At 41.5% G+C, this 22,837-nt stretch overlaps 1 protein-coding gene across 1 annotated transcript in view; it reads left to right on the forward strand.

Annotated features, from left to right (window-relative positions):
* Positions 1-22,837, forward strand: part of SVEP1 (sushi, von Willebrand factor type A, EGF and pentraxin domain containing 1) — a 119,083-nt gene that overhangs the window by 90,922 nt on the left and 5,324 nt on the right. Inside the window, exons 38-48 of the mRNA XM_066339716.1 lie at positions 442-3,221; positions 4,373-4,598; positions 5,721-5,876; positions 7,768-7,831; positions 8,498-8,671; positions 9,652-9,825; positions 10,245-10,418; positions 11,670-11,846; positions 13,179-13,349; positions 18,377-18,472; positions 21,240-21,335. Coding sequence (XP_066195813.1) covers positions 442-3,221; positions 4,373-4,598; positions 5,721-5,876; positions 7,768-7,831; positions 8,498-8,671; positions 9,652-9,825; positions 10,245-10,418; positions 11,670-11,846; positions 13,179-13,349; positions 18,377-18,472; positions 21,240-21,335 — 4,288 coding nt within the window. The remainder of the gene's footprint in view (positions 1-441; positions 3,222-4,372; positions 4,599-5,720; positions 5,877-7,767; positions 7,832-8,497; positions 8,672-9,651; positions 9,826-10,244; positions 10,419-11,669; positions 11,847-13,178; positions 13,350-18,376; positions 18,473-21,239; positions 21,336-22,837) is intronic.

Genomic DNA, 22,837 nt, shown 5'->3' on the forward strand with positions numbered 1-22,837 from the left:
AAAAATGTCTCCTAGTAGCAGTAGATTTGAGGGCTCCAACCTTAGATACACCTAGAAGCTGAAGAATTGTGACAATAGGCCATTTGATGGCAGCTTCCCTTGATCTATTTCTTTTCCATCTTCCTTTTCATAACTGTTTTGTTCTCATGAATCAGGAAGGGAGAGAGTGAAGGAATCCTTTTCCAGCTTTTACCTTTTAAGCCTTGAATTTTCTGTTTTCTTTTGGAGGTGGTCTCAGATTTCCTGAAAACAGAGTGCATCATTTGAGGCAGGATATTTCGTACCAGTTACCTGTCTTCATTCCTTTTGAGACAGCCTTTATTACTGGCAGGGATTCAGCTGGAAGCTAGACCCGGAGAACACAAGAAATTAAATTAGTCTCCTGTTGCCCAAATCATGCATCTTCATTTCAGACATGTCTCTGCCTTAACTGTTTTCCAGGACACCACTGGACACTTCTTTGAAAATCAAGCAAATTATCAGTGTGACTCTGGTTACCACATGGTTGGGAGCCCAGTGTTTATCTGCCAAGCAAATCGGCAGTGGTACAGTGAAACACCTCCTTACTGTGCTCCCCTCAGCTGTGGAAAACCACCATCCATCCAGCATGGCTACTCCAAGGGAGAAACTTTTGATATGGGCTCCAAAGTTGAGTTCTTCTGTGATGAAGGCTATGAGCTGATTGGAGATGTTTCATGGACATGTCAGAAATCTGGGAAATGGAGCAAAAAGCAAAGCCCCAAATGTGTGCCAACAAAATGTCCAGAACCACCCCTGGCAGAAAATCAGTTGGTCTTGAGAGAAGTATCTTACCAAGTCGGTGTTGTACAGTTCTCCTGCAAGGAGGGTTATGTTTTGCATGGCTCCTCTGTACTGAAATGCTTGCCCTCCCAGCAGTGGAATGATTCCTTTCCCTTCTGCAAGGTTGTACAGTGTTCTGCACCTCCCTATATCCCCTTTGGGGACCCCTTGACTTCATCCCTTAATTTTGGCAGCACTGTGAAATACATCTGCGTGGATGGGTTTTTGCTGAAGGGTGAGTCCAACATCAGATGCCAGGCTGATGGCTCATGGAGTTTGCCTTTGCCAGAATGTATTCCTGTGGAGTGTCCTCAACCAGAAGAAATTCAGAACGGCATAGTTGATGTGCAGGGCCTCACCTTCCTTAGCACAGCCCTCTACACCTGTAAACCAGGTTTTGAACTGCTTGGGAACACAACTGTCCTCTGTGGGGAAGATGGACGATGGCTTGGGGGAAGGCCAGTTTGCAAACCCATTCAATGCCCAAGGCCTAAGAAGATTCTCAATGGCAAATACTCATTCACAAATTTCCATTATGGGCAGACAGTTAGGTATTTCTGTGACAGAGGTTTCCAGCTCCAAGGGGAGGAAACACTGAGATGCCTAGAAACAGGAGAGTGGAGTACAGAGGCTCCCTCTTGCAAGGCCATAAATTGCCAGCCCCCTCAACCCATTGAGAATGGCTTTGTGGAGGGTGCAGATTACAGCTACGGGGCCATGGTTATTTACAGCTGTGTGCCAGGCTTCCAGCTGTCAGGCCTTGCCATGCAGACCTGTGAAGAATTGGGGTGGTCCAGCTCTACACCAGCCTGCCTTCCGACAGACTGTGGCCTCCCTCCCCACATTGACTTCGGAGAGTACATGCAGTTGAGACATGGGGAGAGACGTCCTGACCAGGAGGGTGTCACAGAGAATCCCTCCCTTTCACATATGTTGCTGGCTGACAACATGAAAGACTTCAAAAGTTCCTTGAAGGAGGGCAATGCAATGCAGCTCACCACTTTCTTATTTGGAACTATCATCCTATACACATGTTACTCTGGCTACGAGCTGCTGGGAAACCCTATTCTAGCTTGCCAAGAAGATGGGGCTTGGAACGGCACTGCTCCTGCCTGTGTTTCAATAGAGTGCACCTTGCCATCCCCTCCAGAGAATGGATTTCTGCATGTCACAGAGAACACACTGGGCAGTGCAGTGCGGTACACCTGCAGGCCAGGGTTCACACTGGTTGGCTCTGACATACGGCTCTGTTTGCCAAGTCGGCAGTGGAGCCACTCTGCTCCTTATTGCAAAGCAGTAACGTGCAATCCACCTACCCAGCTTTTGAATGGGAAGGTAAGAGGGAAAAACTACACACATGGGAGTGTTGTCTACTATGAATGTGATCCTGGTTACCAGTTAAATGGCCCTGCAGAGAGGAGATGCCAAGAGAGCCAGAAATGGGATGGCAATGAACCAATCTGCATTCCTGTTTCCTGCAGCCCACCACCAGTTTTGGAGAACGGTCAGGTAACTGGAGAAGACTACACGTTCCAGAGGCATACAGAGTACAGCTGCAACAAAGGTTTCCTTTTAGACGGGGACAGGAGTAGAGTCTGTCTTGCAAACGGAAGCTGGAGTGGAATCATTCCGGTTTGCAAAGCTGTGACCTGCCCTGTGCCGCTGCCTCTTCTCAATGGGAGAACTACTGGCTCAGATTTCAGCTTTACTAAAGAAGTGCACTATCACTGCAATGACGGCTATAGCCTGAAAGGAGCATCTACGCTCACCTGTCAGAGTGACGGTACCTGGGACTCAGAAGCTCCACACTGTGAACCAGTCATTTGTGGACCCCCTGAAGACATCTCCCATGGCTTTCTGAATGGCTCAGCCTTTACTTATGGGGAATTTGTGCACTATATATGCTTTCCTGGTTATGAGCTGCATGGCAATCCCTTACGGCAATGCTTGTCCAATGGCTCCTGGAGCGGAAGCCTTCCTTCTTGCCTACCCTGTCTGTGTCCTACCCCACAGATTCAAAATGGGGTCGTTCTGGGTACAGATTTCAGCTGTGGGATAAGTGTACAGTTTCAGTGCCTGGAGGGTTTCAAACTGCTGGGGCCTTCTGAAGTCACCTGTGAGGCAGCTGGCAAATGGAGTTCAGGGTTTCCTCGCTGTGGACAGATTTCCTGTGGTGCACCACCCATCATCCCCAACACATTTATCAATGGGAGCAGCTCTGAACATGAGAACACAATCATCTATAGCTGCTTGACAGGTTTCGTCATGAAGGGGGGTCCAGAACTGACTTGTGTGGACACTGGTGTGTGGAAGAAGCCATACCCAAGCTGTGAACTCTTAAGCTGCGGCCCACCACCATCTATCCCAAATGCAGAGGTTCTTGGGAACACTTACACCTATGGAAGTAAGGTCCAGTACAGGTAAGGATGATGCTGCTATTCTGTTTTTATGAAAAGATCCTAAAGGCCTGAAGACAGAAGGTTTATGTACCCTCAGTTAGTGCCAGTTTCTACATGCTCAGATTGAGAAAGCCCACATTGCCATACACTTTAAAGTATATTATTTGAACCACTCATGAAAACTCCAGAAAGGCATTTCAGCCTATTGGGCTGACAGCTCCACTGACTTTAATTTCCCATTTCCAGTTGTTTTCTTACTCTCCACCTTGGAAGCATTGGTTTCAACATACATGTTTTGTTATCAGATGACAGCAACAGTCAGCAGGGTGTGCAGCTTCTCTGCTCTTGGTATTGCATTTATGCTTGCTTTCTGCTTCAGGTGCCTGTTGTAATACAAAAGGGCTGATATCCCTCTTGTCTCATTTTCTGCACTGCAGCACTGTGCTGTCTGGAGCACTGGAGAATGTTTTGTCAGCTATGAGAAACTGAGGGGGTTTGTTAATTTCCTGAAGTGTATACACTGAGATCTCTTTCTCCAAGATGAAGGGGATATGTATTTTTGATGGTAAAAGCAGATAATGGTATGGACAGAACTAGGACAGAGATGGATTGAGTTGTATCAGTCATTCCCATGCAACATTAACAAGGTGAAGGGAGTACTTTTGCTGCCATTCAACAAGTAAACCCAGTAGTGCAAGCCAGTTGAGTTGTTCTTGGTAAAGCACCATTGAGTCAGCCTTAAATGTCTAAGCAAATGATCTGTGGTCACGCTAAGGCTTGGGTTGTTCTTGAAAGAAAGCAAGATCATCTTTAGAATTGCTTGGTGCTCACACACTCTCTTTACCTCACCAAAGGCCCTTCTAGAAAAGAGATGGGCAGTGTAGGAACTGCACCAAAACTTCAGTTCTCTCTGAGTATTAAAGCCACCAACTTATTTTCCATTGTGATGCTGCAGCAGCATGAAACAACTGGAAATGAAGCCTGGATCTCTTGCAACAGAATTAATTCCATCCAGACATACTTCTTAAAGGCTTACCTTGAAATAATAGAGAAACCTCAAGATGCACTTATTAACAACTAATGCTGAAAAATTACTGTCCTGACTTTTTAATTTGTGGGTTAGCTCATCCTCCACTGTGTCTCTGTGGTTGGGTCTTCATGCTGTGTTGCAGATGTCTGGAAGGCTACACAATGGCAACAGAAGTGGATGTATGCACTTGCCAGGAAGATGGGCAATGGTCGCCTCAAAGTATTTCCTGTTGCCCCAGAAAGTGTCCCCTTCCAGGAAATATCACTAATGTAGTTGCAATTGGGAGCAACTTCACTGTGAACACAAGCATCACTCTGTTGTGTGTAGAAGGCTACACTCTGGTGGGAGCAAGCACATCTACATGCAAGGTATAGTTTTATTAGCACTCTTCCATTCTGCTGACCTTCTCGAATTCAAGAGTCCTTCTCATACCTTCCTTACCTTTTGGCCCTTAACTGACCACAACAAAAAAATTCAAAGCACATTCTGCAAAATAATGTTTCCTAAAACATTAAAACATTCAAAGCATATTCTGCAAAATAATGCTTCTGCAAAAAATGTTTCCCAATAAGAACAATTATTTGTTTTCTAAGTGTAGACTTTCAGAACTAGAAAATATTTTCTTCTTCTGTCAAAAGCTGAGGCTGTCCTTTAGAAAAGCATTCATTTTATCACATTCTAGGCACTAAATCATGTCTGAGATTTTAAAAAGTTGTGTCCAAGATTTCTAATGTATTTTGAGGATTGCATTCAGAGCTTTTTCTCCAGAATAGCAGGAGCAGACATTTTAATCCACTGTACACCTGTAGACACTTGAATCCTCTGAGTATTAAAGAACAAACATCTTCATCAAGTCCACTGATAACCTCCTGTCACATTAACTGTGGACAGTCTCATCTTAAGTTTGTAAGTAGACTTTTAAAGTCACTAGGTATGCTCTTATGAGAAAAACTGAGCATGTGTGGGTTTGCAGAGTAAGTCTTTCTTATTAAATGTTTTCCCCTCATTTTGCTCTATCAAATATCTGTGGAAGTGTTTCCACAGTGTTTCTTCAGGTATCAGATTTCCTTCAGTGAGTCGGAATAGGCTGCTGAAGCACTAAGTCATGGCACTAGACATTCAACCAAGAGAGAAATACAAAACATGAAATCAGGCAGAAGTAGTTTTCATTCTTCTTTTGTGTTTCCTGAGCGATTAGGTGACCTTGCACCAGTGCACTTGCTTTTCCAAGCTTCTTTTCCCCGTTTTACTTTTTGTTACATCTTTTAAGTCTTAAGCTAAGTGTTTCTGCCAAAGACAAACCCCAGCCTATGTTAACATTTTAAAAATTTTACTTAAATTACTATGTTTGATAAAGGATTGAACAGATATTATATCGTTACACCCACAGCAACTAGATGCTTCTACTATGATTTTTCTTTTTCAATTAGATATGAATTGCAGATATAAAGCAGTGCTTTTATATTTCTAATTACATTTTCTTTTTCCAGGAAAATGGTGTTTGGGTGCCACCATTTTCTGATGACATCTGCAGTCCTGTGTCCTGTGGAACTCCAGAGTCTCCAGAGCATGGATTTGTGGTTGGCACTAAATACAATTACAAAGATGTGTCTCTTTATAAATGTGACTCTGGCTATGAATTACAAGTAAGCAAGCACAGATCTCCAACACTCTAAGCTTTTAGTTTTCATTTTCAGTTCCTGTGTGATTGCTGTGGATTGACTCATTCATATTGATGCCATAGAAGCTAAGTGTGTGCTGCTATTGTTATTGTCTGTAGAGAGTTCATGGGTATGTTCGGGGCAGTCTTTGAATGGCTTAAGGTTTGAAGCAAATATAGGAATTCTGTTCAGAGGTATATGTCCAGCAAGTGTCTTGCAGCATTTGAGTTTTCTTAACTAAAGCCCTCTGCAAATATATTACACATACTTGTGACCATAAGTCATGGAAGAGGTAATTTTTCACGTATCACTCCCTTGACCTGGTTCTTTAACCAGAGTTAGACTGTGGGGTATTTTCTTCCATTTCATAGTGTCCCAAGCATTATATCTCTGTGCCAAGAACTGTGCCTTCCAGACTTAAAGTTCACATAAACTCCACTGCCCTCAGTTCTATGACATTGCTAGATGGTATTAAAGTGATAGATCAAAGGTATTCCATTTTTTTCAATGGCAGCTTCATTCCCTGACGGAGGAGGAATCAAAGTTCTTTCCTGTCCATTGTTTTTATTACAGCTTTTATCCCACCTGAGCTCTGAAACAGCATTGTATCCCAGTATCAGGATTCAGGCTGACAAGTTCAGAGCTGCGTCAGGGGTGTTTTCAAAAGCTGCAGTGTATTCAGAAATGACAGTAAGTTGCTAAGGCACAGCATGATCTCCACTGCCCCAGGTGATGACAGAGTGAGACATGAGGTGGTGAGGTGTCTCCAGGACAGAGGGCTCCTAAGCTGCTTTTGTGAGTGCCAAGCACGGTGCAGGATTGCCCTTCCTTTGTACTGTTATAACACCAGTAATTAATTAAGAACTTCGTGCATGTAAAATCACCCAGTCAGAAGTTAATTCCCTCAGTCAAGATAAAAGTAAGAAGAGTCTGGAGAATGCTTAGGTAACAATGACTTTAATTTTCATTATGTTGTCAAATATGCAGTATCACTGGGGGTGAAGGTGTTAGTATTCAGACCAGATAAAAAAAGATAGAGTTGCCATTTCAAATAATTTTAGGAAGTAATAAACAAATGTTGTTATACAGTAGTAAATTCTTCCGAGCTTCATAATCCAGTTTCGCCACCTAGTGTCAAACTGTGTCCCCACTGCAGGAGAGAAGTCCTGCTTTTTCTCTTTGGGAAGCAGTCCATTGGGTCTGATGCTGTACAACAGCGGGTCAACCAGCTGCCGTTCATCCATGGGTCTGCTTTGTAATGAAAGTATATTATAGTAAAGGACAGGATTAAGTATTGTTCTCCATGTCTCAGAAAAAAAAAAGAATTAAATCCTGAGCTATTAGACTTGTAGACTAAGTCCTATTAGACTAATTCCTGCCTATAAAATTTGTATGTAAAAAAGAAATAATGTAATTTACAGGCAAATATAAAGAATGAGTGTTTGGGATGTGTTTAAATCAGCACATCATGTGTATCAAACACAAGCTTGTACTGTTGTTGAAAAATTGCTGGTTGAATTTCCTATAAGTGAGTCCTGAAAGGAGAAAATTTGTCATCCCAACACATTCCTAGGAATAAAAATTATAAACCTGACAAAAAAGATACTTAAGAGATATAAGGACAAGAGAACTAACTAACTGGTCCCAGAAACTTTTGGCTTATAAAGAACACCCATCATTTTGCAGAAAGTTCTACCATAAATTCTACTCATTGGGCTTGGGCTGTAGCACTTCATTTTCTCTTTACATTGGTGGCACATGTTGACTACATTGGAGGCAGAAAAAGCCCCCTCACCTTGTTGGATACTAAAGCTGGTGGGAGGAAAGAGTTAACTAAAGTAAAGTTGTTCTTTGAGCATTTTCTATTGTTTCACAGGGTAATGCAGAACGGACTTGCCAAGAAGACAAGCTTTGGAGTGGCACTGTGCCAGTGTGTAGAAGTACGTCCTACCTGAGTATATCACTTAATGTTGGTCAAGGGTGATATCACACAACAGAAATCACTAATGCCCATTTTGCTTTATAACTCATACTATCTGCATTTACCTAAAAATTTTTGGTAAGTACCACTGGTAACAACCTGGAAAGGCAGAATTGCTGGTGTGTGCAGGATTTAGTGTGAAGGAAATCTCTACACATTTCTGCCTTGCTCCTCTGCAGCTTCCAGGTTTAAGTAGTTCTAACAGTTGAGGTCGTGGGTTCTGAGGTTACTGAGGACCTCTGAACACAGTTGCCAGGAGTCACAGGTATTTAGCATTCTTAAATTCGTCTCTGTGGATGTCATTCTCAAAGGTACATCACTTCTCTGTGATGTCATTGATTCCAGTGCTGAAATAGGAGTTTCTACATAAACGCCTACATGCACTTCATCTGTTGGCTGAAAGAGGCAACAGTTTCCTGAGGCTTCTTTATTGAGCACAGTCACAATAGATTTTTTACTTATAACACGAAATGAAAGCACCAAGTTTGCTACTCGGGAGCAAATTCCTGGCAATGACCAGATAACTGTTGTGTTCTTTCCTGTTTCTCAGAGTAAAACCTGTGGAGAAGCTGTGAACAGGACAATATACATTTTGTTTGATTGGAAAGTATTGCTTACATTACAGGAATATCATGTGGACCCCCAGACATGATAGAAAATGGATCTGTTCAGGGAGAGGAGTTCCTGTTTGGCAGTGAAGTTTTTTACGGCTGTGACCCTGGCTTTGAGCTACAGGGGCCAAGCAGAAGGATTTGCCACGTTGACAAAAAGTGGAGCCCTTCTGCTCCTACATGCATGCGTAAGTAGCAACCAGAGCAACGTGATGTCCAGGAAAGCTAGGGCAGGAGGAGAGTGTTTTGTCTGGCTTCCTCCCTGTCTTTCCCTCCAGCAGAGGGACTGTAAAAGGAGGAGACAGAGGAGAAACCAGCAGAGAAATTCTCCTTGGCAGTGTCACTCTGTTCTGAAGCAATGTCCTTTTGGCACACTGAAATTGCACAAGCATAGAGAGGGTTGTGCTGAGGTCAGTAGGGTAGGAATGTGGCCTGCTGTATCTGGCTTGCCTTGAATTGTGGTGTGCAGAGCTTTGGACATCACGTTCATCCCTGCCATGCCAAAGCAAGTATATCCTCACCACTCAGTGTGCCTGGATATGACAGCTGTGCTCCCTAGGATCAAATCTTGGCTCTCTGTCAAGAAAATTAGTAACTGAGGAAGCCTAGAAAGAAGGATTTATTACTTATTTATTACTTATTTCACAGCTTAAAAATAAAATGCCAATATTTATAGTCTTTACCAATAAATCATTTTCCATCTTTTCTTGCTGATGTCATAGTCCTATGCCTTGCATTCTTCTCACCTTTGATGAATTTACTTGGTCTCCACAGTGTGGGACAGAGGTCAAGATTCTTCTTAACTACTGCCATTGTTCTTGAGAACATACTGAGATAATTTTCCACTGTAGGGGCACAAAGGAGACCAAAAATGCAGCTTAAGGCCTGCACAGAAGAAATATTCTGGATCTGTTGGTTTGAACATACCTCGTATCTTATAACGCCACCAAATACATTTGGACACATTTTCTGGTGTCTGCAGTGTGAACCCCAGGAGAAAGGGCGGGGAAGGAATTACATTACTTTCTCCATTTAACAGTTCACAGCTTCTTCCTTGCTGTCTTTCCATTAATTCAGGGTGAAAATAGAGCTATCAGATAGTGTATAACTCATAAAAAGAATAGTCTTCATTGTGTGTATATAACCCAGAAGTCTTCTTCTCTCCTAGAAATTACTTGCGGGCTGCATCCCTTTATTGAAAAAGCAGAGGCCATTTCTACTGGATGCACATATGGAAGTAATGTAACCTTTGTGTGCAGCTCTGGATACCATCTTGTTGGGCCCCAGAATATCACATGTCTTGCCAATGGGAGCTGGAGTAAACCCCTGCCATTGTGTGAAGGTAACTGTTTGGTTTCATGTCCTGGAACATTCCGATCTGGGACAAGCAATAGCTTCTCTCTTATGCATGCATATCATATAATCCAACCGATTTGCTTTTGAGAAGTGATTTTGTAACATGGGGTTTCTGGAGAGTCTGTCAGTGGCAAGAAATAATGATTTCCATCTTTCTGCCTTACTGGCCCCAGTATGAAGTCATAAATGTGTCCTCACTTCCCCATTTTGCTGGGGCTTTTCTCTGTCACCAGGAGGAGCTTCTTTTCTAGGTTGGCGACATTTCCTTCCCAGGGCTACTGAATCAATGTTCTTCATGATTCACAAGTCTATGGTGACTTTAAACCTATTGTGTTATTAATTCAGGAAATGTTTTAAGTCCAGGACTAATATCAAGCTGAATTAATAAGACCCCTTCTTTTGCAGAGACCAGATGCAAAATTCCAGTTTCCTTGCTGAATGGGAAAGCAATTTATGAAAACAATACAGTTGGCAGTACAGTAACATATCTCTGTGAGAGAGGATACAGCTTGGAAGGAGAACCAGCAGCAGAGTGCACAAGAGATGGAAGATGGAGTAATCCCTTGCCTCTCTGTAAACGTGTGTGTTTGCTTTGTAATGGAAAAGTTTATGCAGAGAAACAACAGGAGCACTTAGTGATACAAGTTAAAGCATTCATTTCTCTGAGTGTATTTTTGTGACAGTAAAATAACAAGCTGTCTTCTGCATAGCTCCCTCTGGTTGGAAAGATGACATAAAATGGAGTTATTACAGTCAACCACTTAACATATAGTAGAAGGAGGTGAGAGAATGATTTGGAGGAGAAGGCAAAAGGGAGATCTTATTGATGTCCACAAGTGACATATTGACAGGGTGTAAAGGAGAAAGTGCCAAACTCTTCTCAGAGTTGCACAGTGGTAGACTGAAAGGCAATGAACGCTAGCTGCAATAAAGGAAGCGCCAGTGAAGTTTTTGAGGAAACTTTTTACCATCAAACAGAGGAACAGAGACCCAGAGAGAACATGAGATCTCCATCCACAGTTACTCAAATTTATCTCAAATTTCTGGTCAAGTTCCAGAGCAACTTCTGACCTAGCTGGCCTGGCTTGGAGAAGCAAGTTGGATCCAATGGCTGTATCAATTCTTCTGCAATTCTGTGAAATAGCACATTATGTATATGTGCAGTGCCCCACACCCACAATAGCCTTCCTTGCATGTGCCTGTAACTAATTTTAAGACCTAGTGTAGTCTTGGGATGGTTGAGACATTTAATTTTTGTATCACAAAGTATTCATTCATTTTAGTATCAAGAAACTGACATAAATTTCTGCTCTTTATAGAGCAAATATTTTCCCCATTGGTGATGAGACAAATAGCCCAGCAAGCTTACAGACAGCAGTAAATAAAATTAGAGAGATTCTAAACTCTTAATGAATATCATAGTAAGTCTCTAATCAAACATCTGAATTTTTGCTGCTCTTTATTGGTCCAGCCCCTCCAAACATCAAGTAGGATAGGTCTGGTTCTTTTTTGTGGAAAGGTTATGGTAAACAGGAAGGACAAGAGAGAATGATTGCACTGTAAAAAGTAGAATATTTCTCCCTTAATCCTTAGTATGTTCTCTCCTGACATCAGCCAAGCCATGTGACAGCAGTGAAGTAGGCATTTTTGATTATTATTTTATGACCCAAATTGCATAATTTCAAATTAAATTAGACTCATGTGCAGCCTCCATTTCTATTGCTTTTCATATGTTTTGGGTTTGAAATTTGCAGAAACTATTCTAAGGTGGTCTCCCTTCCTCTCTTTTTCTGCCCTTCTTCTTTTCCCTCACACCCTTTCTTTAAACAGCAAACCCTTGTCCTGTGCCTTTCATAATCCCAGAGAATGCCCTTCTATCAGAGGTGGATTTTTATGTTGGCCAGAATGTATCCATCAGGTGCAGGGAAGGCTACCAGCTGAAGGGGCAGTCTGTGATCGCCTGTAATGCTGATGAGACCTGGACTCCAGCCACAGCTAAGTGTGAAAGTAAGTACAAGACACACAGTTCCTCAGGGATTGGTACTTTCCAGAGGGTTCTAAGAGGCTCTAGAGAAGAGCTGTGTCTTCTTTCTTTCTAACAGACTTGTTCCTTTAAAAGGATTCAGAATACATCTGTATGGCTTGGTGCTTCAACAGTATTCATCCTACTGTTTACTAGGCCCTTTTGTAAATGTTTTCTTAATTTACCTTTTGCAAGCCCTGGAGCTAGGATTGGTTGTTGGATACCCTAAATACCGTAGGAGTGATTCCCACGAGATTATGGGTGATGAGACAAGAGCTGCTGGAGGATACGCTACCTTTTTTTGTATTTATTGATACACACAGAGGGCAGTGTCCTTTTGCAAGCATGTTGGAAAGCCTTTTGACTTCTTGCAAGCAATATTGTTAGATTCATGGGATCATGAATGACTTGGGTTGGAAAGGACCTTAAAGATCGTCTAGTCCCAACCCCTCTCCATGGGCAGGGATGCCATTCATTAAATCAGGTTGCTCAGGGTCCCATCCAACCTGGCCTTGAACACTTTACAGGTATGGGGCATCCACAGCTTCCTTGGGCAACTGTTCCAGCACCTCATCATTGTCTGGGTAAAGATTTCTTTCTGAAACCTAAACTAAACCTGCCTTTTTTCTATGGTTTAAAACCATTGCTTCTTGTTCCGCCTCCATCTTCCCATATAAATATTACCTCCTCTTAATAAGACTCCTTAAGAAACTGGAAAGCTGCAGTGAGGTCTCCCTGAAGCCTTCTCCTCGATCCATGCTGAATAACCCCGCTCTCAACCTATCTCGGTAGGAGAGATGCTCCATCCTTCTGAGCATCTTTGTGGCCTTTCTGTGGAGCCACTCTAAGAGATTAGTGTATTTCTTGTACTGAGGATCCCAGGGATGGATGCAGATGGGGTCTCAAAAGGCAAAATAGAGTGAGATAATCCCATCTCTCACCCTGCTGGTCACACTTCTTTTGACGCAGTCCACAGTACAGTTGGCTTTCAAGGCTGCATCTGAAAATGCAGTTGGACATAAACGCGGGCTCATGTCCAGTCTCTCACCAAAAAGAACCTCCAAGCCCTTCTCAGGCTTCTTCCACTCTGTATTCATGTTTGGGATTGCCCTGACCTGAGTGCAGCTCTTTGCACTTGGACTTGTTGAACATCATAGGGTTCTCATGAACCCACTTGTTAAGTTTGTCCAGATCCTTGGACTCCATTGCTGATTTACCACCAGAGGTGTGTCTGTGGTACCTCCCCCGGACAGCATCAGGGTTAAAACCTGTATCATGTGCAGCTCACCAACATCTGGATGGTTTCTTTTGTTTAGAGATATCTTGTGGTCCTCCAGCTCATGTAGAGAATGCTCTGATTCGTGGTAGCTTCTATCAGTATGGAGACATGATCACCTATTCATGCTACAGTGGGTACATGCTGGAGGGGCCCCTGCGGAGCATTTGCTTAGAAAATGGAACATGGACAACACCACCTACCTGCAAAGGTAAGTCTTTTATTATTAACAGAATGATAGCTTAACTTGCCATAAACACAGAGGTCTCATCCTAGGTGCAATAAAAATGAAATTTTTGCTAGTTTTAGTGCAGTCATGGTTTCACTCAGAGCATTTAATTTCAGGTTATTGCTTTGTTTCCAAGGTAAAGAAAGGCTTCCATAATTTTTCTCTTTAGCTCCTGCTAGTCTTACAGTTTCATTTGCTACAGTGCTGTATCCCACACTTGGGATCTTTTCTCCTGATCTTTTGTGAGAAAGTGACAGGACAAGTCGTCTTCCTGACAAGCTAAGCTGTTTCAGATAAGCATTACCAGTCAGTTTTTCATGGTCAAAAACTGAACACTGCAGGAACCAAAACAGAACAAATGGATGTTTAGTCCCTCACTATTTTTTAAGTGTAGCAGCTCCTGAAAATGAATTTGAAATAAGAGGTAGATTGCTATATCTCTAAATAATACACACTGAGCAGTCTATAAAATTCATAGTTGTAACAATATACCAAATTCCAGGCTTTCTGCACTTGGTATGCCAGCAGGTATTTGCAATTTCTTGGTCTGTAGAGACCAAAACACATCCAATTTTTAAAGCAAAGTGTTAACTCTTCCACTTAGAAGATTAAAATAAATGAAAAGTTTTGAACAGAAAATGGGGGAAACAAAAAAATGAAGAGACGATAAACTCAACAGTAAAAAATATATGTAAGCACATTCAAAAACTAACTTGAAGCCATAGATGAGGCACAACAAAAAGAGTTTAGGGTCATAGGGCTTTGGGGTGGAAGAGATCTTGCCATCTGCCATTTCCGTATCAGAAGCTTGACTTGCCCTCTGCTGCTAGCTGGCTGAGGAGCAGTGAGTTAGCTGCACCTTGAAGTCTTATTTCACATTGTGGAACAGTCACCATGACAAATTGAGCTTTAGTTATTTTGTTTAGGAAGCAAAAAACCTTACAACACAGCAGTGGCCAGTCACAAGCAGCCCCATTCCTCTTCACACAAAAGAGGAGAAGTTCAAGGACACTCACCTGGGAACACTGGAGCCATGATCAGAACTGTCAGGTCAGCCTCTCCTCCTGCAAGTCTCAGCTCCCCATGTCAAAATACAAGCAACAGTTCTTCCTTCCTCAGAGACTTTCTGTTTAGGTCAGAAGCCATTTGGAGACAGAGGATTCTAAACTCTGCTAAGCCTGACAAATCACGGACCCCTCTTCAGTTTTTTTACATGAATTCTGACAGCAAAATATTATGAATGCTGACACCTAAACAAGTTGAGTTGCCCTACTCTGTAGGCACAACTGCCTCTGAAAGCAGGTACTCACCTAAATTCCTGTATCTGATAGTTATAACATCTTTCCTAAAAATCATGGATCAGTAGAGTGTTGTAATGAGAACCAGAATCAAACAAGAGGGCTTGCAACTCCTGAATATTTCAGGAATAGAGTAGTTTCTCCTGAGAAACAGGTTTGTCTTGGATCTGGGACCGTGGCTTGCCACTGGCATGAAGAATTACCCATCAAGCAGCCAAGTAGAAAAGATTTGAAGGAAAGACATCTGAGTCACTTCAGTTGTCATGATGTATCCAAAAGTCCTGTTGGAAATTTGCATTCCCAGAGCACCAGGCTGTTTCTGAAAAGTTTGTATTTCTAAACTGTGATGGCTATAGAATTCAGGGGATCTCTACATAATAGCTACTTTACCTAAGCTAGAATTCATTAGCAAAATTATTTGCATATTATCTGTTCTGATTATTATCTGTTCTGATTGTAACACTTTCAATTGTTCAACTGTCCCTTTAATATCACCAGCTTTACTTTTTATTCTTATTAAATATTTATTAGTTTCAAAGAACCCCTCTACTTTATGCCAAGGGATATGATTGTCTGCCAGGAAAGGTTCCTGCCACTGATAACTAGCAACCAAGAAGGGCTGATCTGCAAAGCACTGTCAAACATTCTGTTTGCAATACTGCAGTGTCTACTGGAACTGTTCAGAGGAATAAGTATTAGGGAAAACTAGTTCCAAAAAACGCAGTGACGAGGTGGACAGATGATGAAGGTGGAAAACAAAGGAGAATAACCTGTGTATTAGGGGAGGGGAATAATAATTTCCCTCCTCTTTTCTAAGAGGGGACTTAAAAAGAACTAAAGATGTTTCTGAGAGGACTGTCCTGCATTTTCATAATACATGTCAAAGTGATCTTTCAAAACTGCTTTATAATTCATGTGAGTGATTTTCCTAACAAAAGTCCTACAGGACCCAAGCCTTTGTGGTCTACATCAGAAACAACATGAAAGCACTCTTTGTAATGACTCATGCTGCATTTCTTGTTTATGGCTGTGTGAGTTGATCATTAATGTGTCCTAAGCCTGCTTGAAATGTTCTGTCCCGGTTGAACAGGTTAGTTAATGTAAATATTATAATTAAAAAGCAGACTTCTTTAGTTTCTTTGGAAGAGCTCTCAGCACAGCTGCACTTGCCTAAATCACCAGTGGTTAGAGGTTGCTGGCCAGATTCTGATCTGAGTTTCAGGGATGAGAAGTATTAGCCTGGATCTACTGATTGTAAATATCTGTAGGACTTGTTAGGCTGCACAGATGCATACAGCTTACCTGACTCCAGTTTCTTCTTTCTGAAGAGCTCTAAAACTGTCATTTCTGATTGTCCTCTTCACGTCTTCCTGACTGTGAGTGGTCAATATGGAGCTGCCAACCAGAAAGTTTGTACCCCATCAACAAACAAGAATATTAAGAGAAGGAAGCTGAGGCCTGAGGAAATTTTTTGCAAAGCTGAGAACAGATAACAGAATTTATTTTTCCCCTTCTGACGTGTTTGACTTGAGCACTATAATGCCTTTTTGTCCTGTGTAGATAAATTAAGAAGGGGATGTATAAAAGATTGATTCCATGGATGTGACATTTATTGCCATTAACTAATAAATGTCAACAACTGATCATTCCTATTGTCTCCTCATCTCCTCAGCACATCAGGACTGCATTTGCTCTGTCTGCTTTTACAGTAGAGGAAAAAAAAAAAGGAAAATAAGGAAAAAAAAGGCAGGGGAGGGGGGAGAGAGAGAGTTTGAGATAACGGTTTAACTTGCAGTCCCAAGCATTTTTCTAGTCTTGTCTGTTGATAAGAATAATCCTCACACCTACAGACAAGTGGGCTCTTTTTGCCTAAATTGGTGTATAACAAGCGTGCATTAGGGCTGATACGTTCTCATTTCATTTCACAATCAGGACCTGGACAGAAAACTAGGAAGAGTCTGTCTCTACCTATCGGATTGCTGAGTAGCATGAAGTTCCCGTCCACAGCAATTTTTGTAATTCATTAAATACCTGCATCTTCTACATTGATAGAGAGAGAAAATACATTTCTGAAACCTTATTTCATGGGCTTTGAATTTAATGTGGGATATAATTTATGCATGAATGTTTTATCTCACATCCCATTATACATTCGTGGAATATTGTTTAAGTGGTGTTGATCACACAAAGGTTTAAATGGCTTTTTTATTGCAGAAAAGAAACCTGTTTGGCACACTGTTCTGCTTTAGTCAACACCCAGAGACAATCCATCTGTGTAGTAATAAGTATTTTTACTACAAAAAATTTCAAAATCACTCTTAAAATATTGCAAACTATGTTAACCTTTTAGAGGTCTCTTCCCATTCTCATTATCAACTGACACTTGTTGGGAAAGCTCTTGAGGTTGAAAATAAAATGGCAGAGCATTGGCCTCGTTTCAACCTCCCAGACTCCAAGCTGTAGCTTGCATTTTGGCATGGCTTAGTTCCAGGAATGACTCAAGTTTGTCTCTCTGAGGGAATGATTTGCATTCTTTCCAATGTGGGTTTCAGGTCTGAACAGTGTTTCAGTGTGCCAGCCCACTGTCCATATTTAATGCTAATATCAAGATCTAAAACACTCAAAGCTTAAATGCATATTTTGCTCACCTAATAACTAATTAAAGATAGAAGTTCAGATGCAATTACAGTTCAGATTGAGTTTCCTGAGGTTACTGTCAGTCTTGATTATTTATTTGTTCTGTGGTGTTGTCTCAAAGCCACAGTTTTTCATTTTCTCTGTATAGTACATACAATCTTGAGAAAGACTGCACTTTCTCCAATGATCTTTAAGTATAACATGTTTGTGCGTAGCTTCCACCTAATTTTCTAAAGTAGTCCTGGTTTCCCAGATGTATGCACCAAGATATGGTACAATGTCATAGAAGTGACAAAGAAGTCCAAAGTATGTCCAGTCCAGGCAACATATTGGCCCAGCATGATAGATTGCACTCCATATTCCTCACTTTTATGATCAGGTGCTTATTAATAAGAATGGAAGCCAAGGGGCACCAGTCAGCATGAATGCCAGGTGAGGTTTATAGTCACACTTTGAATTCCAGAGATGAACATTTACTGTGCCACTGCTGCTTTTTGGTCACTCCTCATGCTGAATGATAGTGCAGTAAAAATTGCCTGTTCTATCACACAGTTAATCTTACTTTTGACATGCTGCGTATTATGCCAGCTGGCATTATTTAGGTGATTCATACCCAGGTTAAAAGAAAGCTTGATTCTATTCCAGAGTCTATTTAGAAGGCTTGGGGGGAAGGGGTGAGGAGGGTAATAGGTTTTTATGGTGTATTTTATGGGTATTTTCATTTTGTTTTACGGAAGTTAGTGAGAAAATCAGATAAAGAATAGTGTCAGCCTTGAAAAACTATCCAAATAATTTATTCAACTATGAATATGTCTACATTTTTATTCTTTCCATGGACAATTTTTTGGTTATCTTAATAATTCCCACACTCTGGCTTACAGTACCTAGTCAAGCACAAGAGCCAGAAGACGAGGTAGCCCTTGAAATCAAAATCAAGCAGTGTTTCTGAACTTCACTGCCTTTGTTTGTTCTGCTCCAAGCTTTACAACTGTCTTGGAGGTCTGTGCAAGATGCTGAGTGACTAGGCTTGTAGTTCGCTGTCCTGAGTTTGTAATGAACTGTCTGTGTTTCCAGCTGTCTGCCGGTTCCCGTGCCAGAACGGCGGCGTCTGCGAGCGCCCCAACGCCTGCTCCTGCCCGGATGGCTGGATGGGCCGTCTCTGCGAAGAGCGTATGTATATCATCCCAAACTCTGCTCTTAAGGGTGTCGTAGGTAAGACAAATCTACTGCAGTGCATCAGAAAAGGCATAAGAGCTGAAACCATAAAAATCATTATTATATTCTGCTTGACAAATGAAAGAGAACAGAAAGGTATGTACTTGGCTTCTAGAAAAGTAACCATTCTCTTACATCTTCAAAGCAAAACAAGCACTTCTTAAATTGATGTGGTTTGGTTTCTGGGTGCTCTTTCACTGTGCTTGAAGAACACCTTGTTTCAGTTCTCCAAAGTCTGTTTCTAATAGCAATACCTGATAGTTTTGGAGAATGAACAGGGATTAGAAGAGAAGAGACTTGAGTGTTCTGCGGGTGGATGCATTAGTTTCTTATCTTCATTTTTATCAGTCTGTGGTAATGAACTTCATCGATTCATGTTCAAATAATATAATGTGTCATCTTTTCCATGCTGCCCTTCCTGACCTGTGTACTTGTGCTTCACAAATTCTAGACTGGCTTTTCCTGTCATGGATCTCCAGATTATTAAAGAACTGGATCTGCTCTCACTGAAAAGAGCCAAATCTGACTCTTGGCTCTGTCAAAAGATTCCCTGGGTGACACTGGGATGCCATTTGATCCATGTTTCTCTTCGTGGTGGTCTTAGCACAAGAAATTTGGGAGATTTAAGCCTTTCAGGCTGGAATAGCTGCTGCATGAGCGACCTTATTACTGTAATAAATCATAATAAAGCATGTATAGTAAGGCATGGGTCTATGTGGATAGAAAATGGAAGTGCCCTTTTTTAGTATTTAGTGTGCAGTATGGCCCTGATGTAAGGCTTTAAAGTGTCCAAGATCTACAGCAGGGGTGGTGTCAGTGTCCCCAAATCTGAGTCACTGCCCCTGACTCTGAGGATACATAGAAACCTACAAAAATTGTGCACATTCTCATCTAAAAAAGAATATGGTTCAAGTATTTAAAATGTAGCATATGTTAAAATCATCCTCTGAATCTATCTCTGCATCTTTCAAAAGTTCTCTGTGGTGGTGCCAGTTGCACATGGCACAAATTAGTGATAGATACAGAATAAGAAAAAGAGGTTCAGCAAGTTTTGTCCTTTTGCATTTATGGAATAGTCCAACTATGTGGTACATTCAAACAGCCCCTCTTTTTCTCTCCCTATGCCTGGCAGTATCACCACAGTCAGACATGCAACTTAGCCCTGTAAGTCTCATAGTCTCAGCAGACGAGGATTGCACTGTGTCTGACAAAACTATGTTTGGTATCCCACAATTGAGTTTATTAGTTTCATCAGTAATGACACTTGAAGCATGCTTCAGAACCAGCCATTTCATATGATCCCAGACATTTCAGTCATCATCCCAATTCAAACTGGCAGCTGACTAGCCAGGTCATACTTCATGCAGGTAAAAGTATTGGCTTTTTTTCTTTCTTTCTTTCTTTCTTTTTCCTTTAGTTTTGACATAGGTAGTTAGAAGAGGGGAAAAATTTTAACAATTGGTCAGTGAAACACCAATTTTGCATTGCTTGTCAAACAAGGCACACCAATGAACAGAAAAAAACAGGCTTAGTTAATGTTGAGGGCCTGTTCTGGAAGCCCAAGGAATTTTTGAGTGCTAGCACTGAGCAGTGATCCGTTCAGTATCAGGCCACAGTAATGCCACTGAGATAATTCAGTCACCTTGTAGTTCATAGTACATTAAACAAGAAAAAAAGACAAGATTCATCTTCCTAAGAGACTTCTGATCATTCTGAAAAACTTGCAGTGTACAACAAGTTTAATGATATAGAAGAGTATTTCCCGGTGATACAGGTTAGTTCTGTGAAGTCCATGGAAGTTCGAAATTATTTTCTTACCCAAGGTGACTGCACCTTCTCAGCTTGATCTCTGCTGTGCAGCAACAGCACAAGAACCCCTACCTGTCTGCTACAGCTCCCACCCACCCTCCCAGTATTAAACTCTACTCTAACTGCCACCTGAAGGTCCAAATTTGAGACCCAGCTCAACTTTTGCTCTTTTTAGAGCATGTATGCTCAAGTACTTTTCACTTAGCATAGTGGAGATGGTAGTTTTGTGAAGATGCTTAAAGCATGAACACATGGGAGTTTTGCAGATCTGCTCACAGGAGCAGTGTAGCTCAATTGTTGCTCTGTCCAGAGATCATCAGCTGCTTGGTATATGCTTTGCTTCTTTCCCAAAGCTTCCAGCCCTAGCCTTTTTCACCCAAAATGCCTTGTATCCAAGCTGCCTTTCCCCAAGTGGCTTATGGTCTCTCACCTGTCTCAGAATGTTTTCACTGGCCTAGACAAAGTGCTTTTCTATGGGCAGGGCATATGTTGACTTGTTTTGGATGCTACATCTACAAGCCTAGAGAAGTCACACACAATCCAATTTTTTTGTAATTAAAGCATGAACTGGTTTTGTTAGCACCATCACAGAAGTGGACAGTGTCTGGATATTACATGTGAGATACAAACAGCCCTGGCTCATTTCCCTACAAGCGTCTGAAGGACTCCAGCAATTGGTGAAGCAATTGCTCCAGCCTGTCCATTTCTTTGCCACTGCTCTTTGTCATATCTGTCTGCCCTGCCAGTCATATTAGCTTCTCATGCCTGGTGGGTAGGTCCTGCTCAACTCTGCTGATAGTCCATGCAGACACTTAAAGGGGCAGTGGAGCTTCTAGTCAAACATAAGTTCATCTCTTGCACACGCTATTCTTTGCTTTCATGGGAGATAATTCTTCTCTTTTCCTCTCCTTAGCAATATGCATTCTGCCATGTCTCAACGGAGGTCACTGTGTGGCCCCTTACCAGTGTGACTGCCCCCATGGATGGACTGGATCACGCTGCCATATGGGTAAAACCTCTCACCTGCATTTTTTCTCACTTTTTAGGACTCTACTAGCAATACCTAGCACAGTTCTCTAGGGACTCATAGAACTCGTAAGCTTGACACAGGAAAACCCAGGCCTACAACAATATTCCTTGAGGATTTGCTGTTCCCAGATGTAAACTGCTTTCAGATGCGTCCCTCCCTGATGAGTCTTTAAAACTCTCAGAAAAGCTTGCTCTGAGAAAGGACAGACAGTAGTCACAAAAGTACTCTGCAAAAAGCAATGCAAAGGCGAAAGGATTTCCAGGGAGAAGAATAAAACTATTTTTCTCAATTCCAGATGCATGATTTTCATCTTCCAGAAGTTCAGATCATCATCAAATTCACAAGCAAGCTACAGATATTATAGAGGTTTTTCACCACATAGCTGCCTGGTTTGGTAGATTCCCACTGATTTCCTGGGTACTGTAACAGGAAAGAGAGCATACCAAAGCAAGGATTTAAGGGTGATTTGAGTTTAATGGATACATCACACGTGGGTACCTTACATTAGGTGTCATCTAAGTTCTCTGAACAAATTCAATGTGCACTTCTTTTTATTACATCTCTTACTTGCACCTAACCAAAGGTGAAGGTGATGGAGCACACAAAAATAGTGAGGGGTAGGAGGGGGATGATTCTAGTGTCCAGGTTTGTGTCCTAACCAGCCCATTTGTGTGAGATGAGGTTCGCTGCAGTTATGGAAAATACTTGAACCTGAGTTTAGAATATGGGATTCCATATCAAGACTGAACAAACACCAGGTTTTGAAAGACTTTTTCCTGTGAAAAGACAGTAAAATTCAGCAACAGAATGATAACTGAAATGTGTTTCAATCATTATTAAATCTTAAACACTTAAAAACATTAGCTATTTTTAAGAATATATTTCAATTTCTTCACTGTATTTTTATTGTCCAGGTGCACCTTAATTGATTTTTAACAGAGACTTAACATGAAACCCCAGTTTTACCTTCCTGTAAGACTTTAAAGTAGCTGATGGGGTGAGCTGGGAAAGAGTCCATGCCTCTGATAACGAATGTTCATGGTATTTGTTTAACTGATAAGAACAATGAATCTGGGGGGTAAGCTGTACAGTGCAGTACATATATTCCAGTGCAATACACGGCAAACCCAACCCTTCTGCAGAAAGTTGAAATACCAGAGAGAACATTTTTACTCTGAACTATTGTCTTTTGAAGAGACTCTTGCCTAATGCATCATTTCCTCTCATATTTCATAAGCTTTGCAGCTATAATAGGTGCTTGAGGAGGATAGATGGCTTCTTTGCTTTTTGGCCAGCAGTTCAAATCTGTACCGGCTTGACTCACTTTTCAGTAGCTAAAGGGAAAATTATAGTGAACAACTGCATCTGCATCATAAACACTGCTTATGAAGTAATTTAATCACTTCTTGTTTCAGCCACTGATACTGACATTTTGCTGTGATAGAAAAATACTTCAGTGACACCTAAAGATGTTTTGGCCA

This window comes from Sylvia atricapilla, chromosome Z (genome assembly GCF_009819655.1).
Source record: "Sylvia atricapilla isolate bSylAtr1 chromosome Z, bSylAtr1.pri, whole genome shotgun sequence".
Lineage (NCBI taxonomy): Eukaryota > Metazoa > Chordata > Aves > Passeriformes > Sylviidae > Sylvia > Sylvia atricapilla.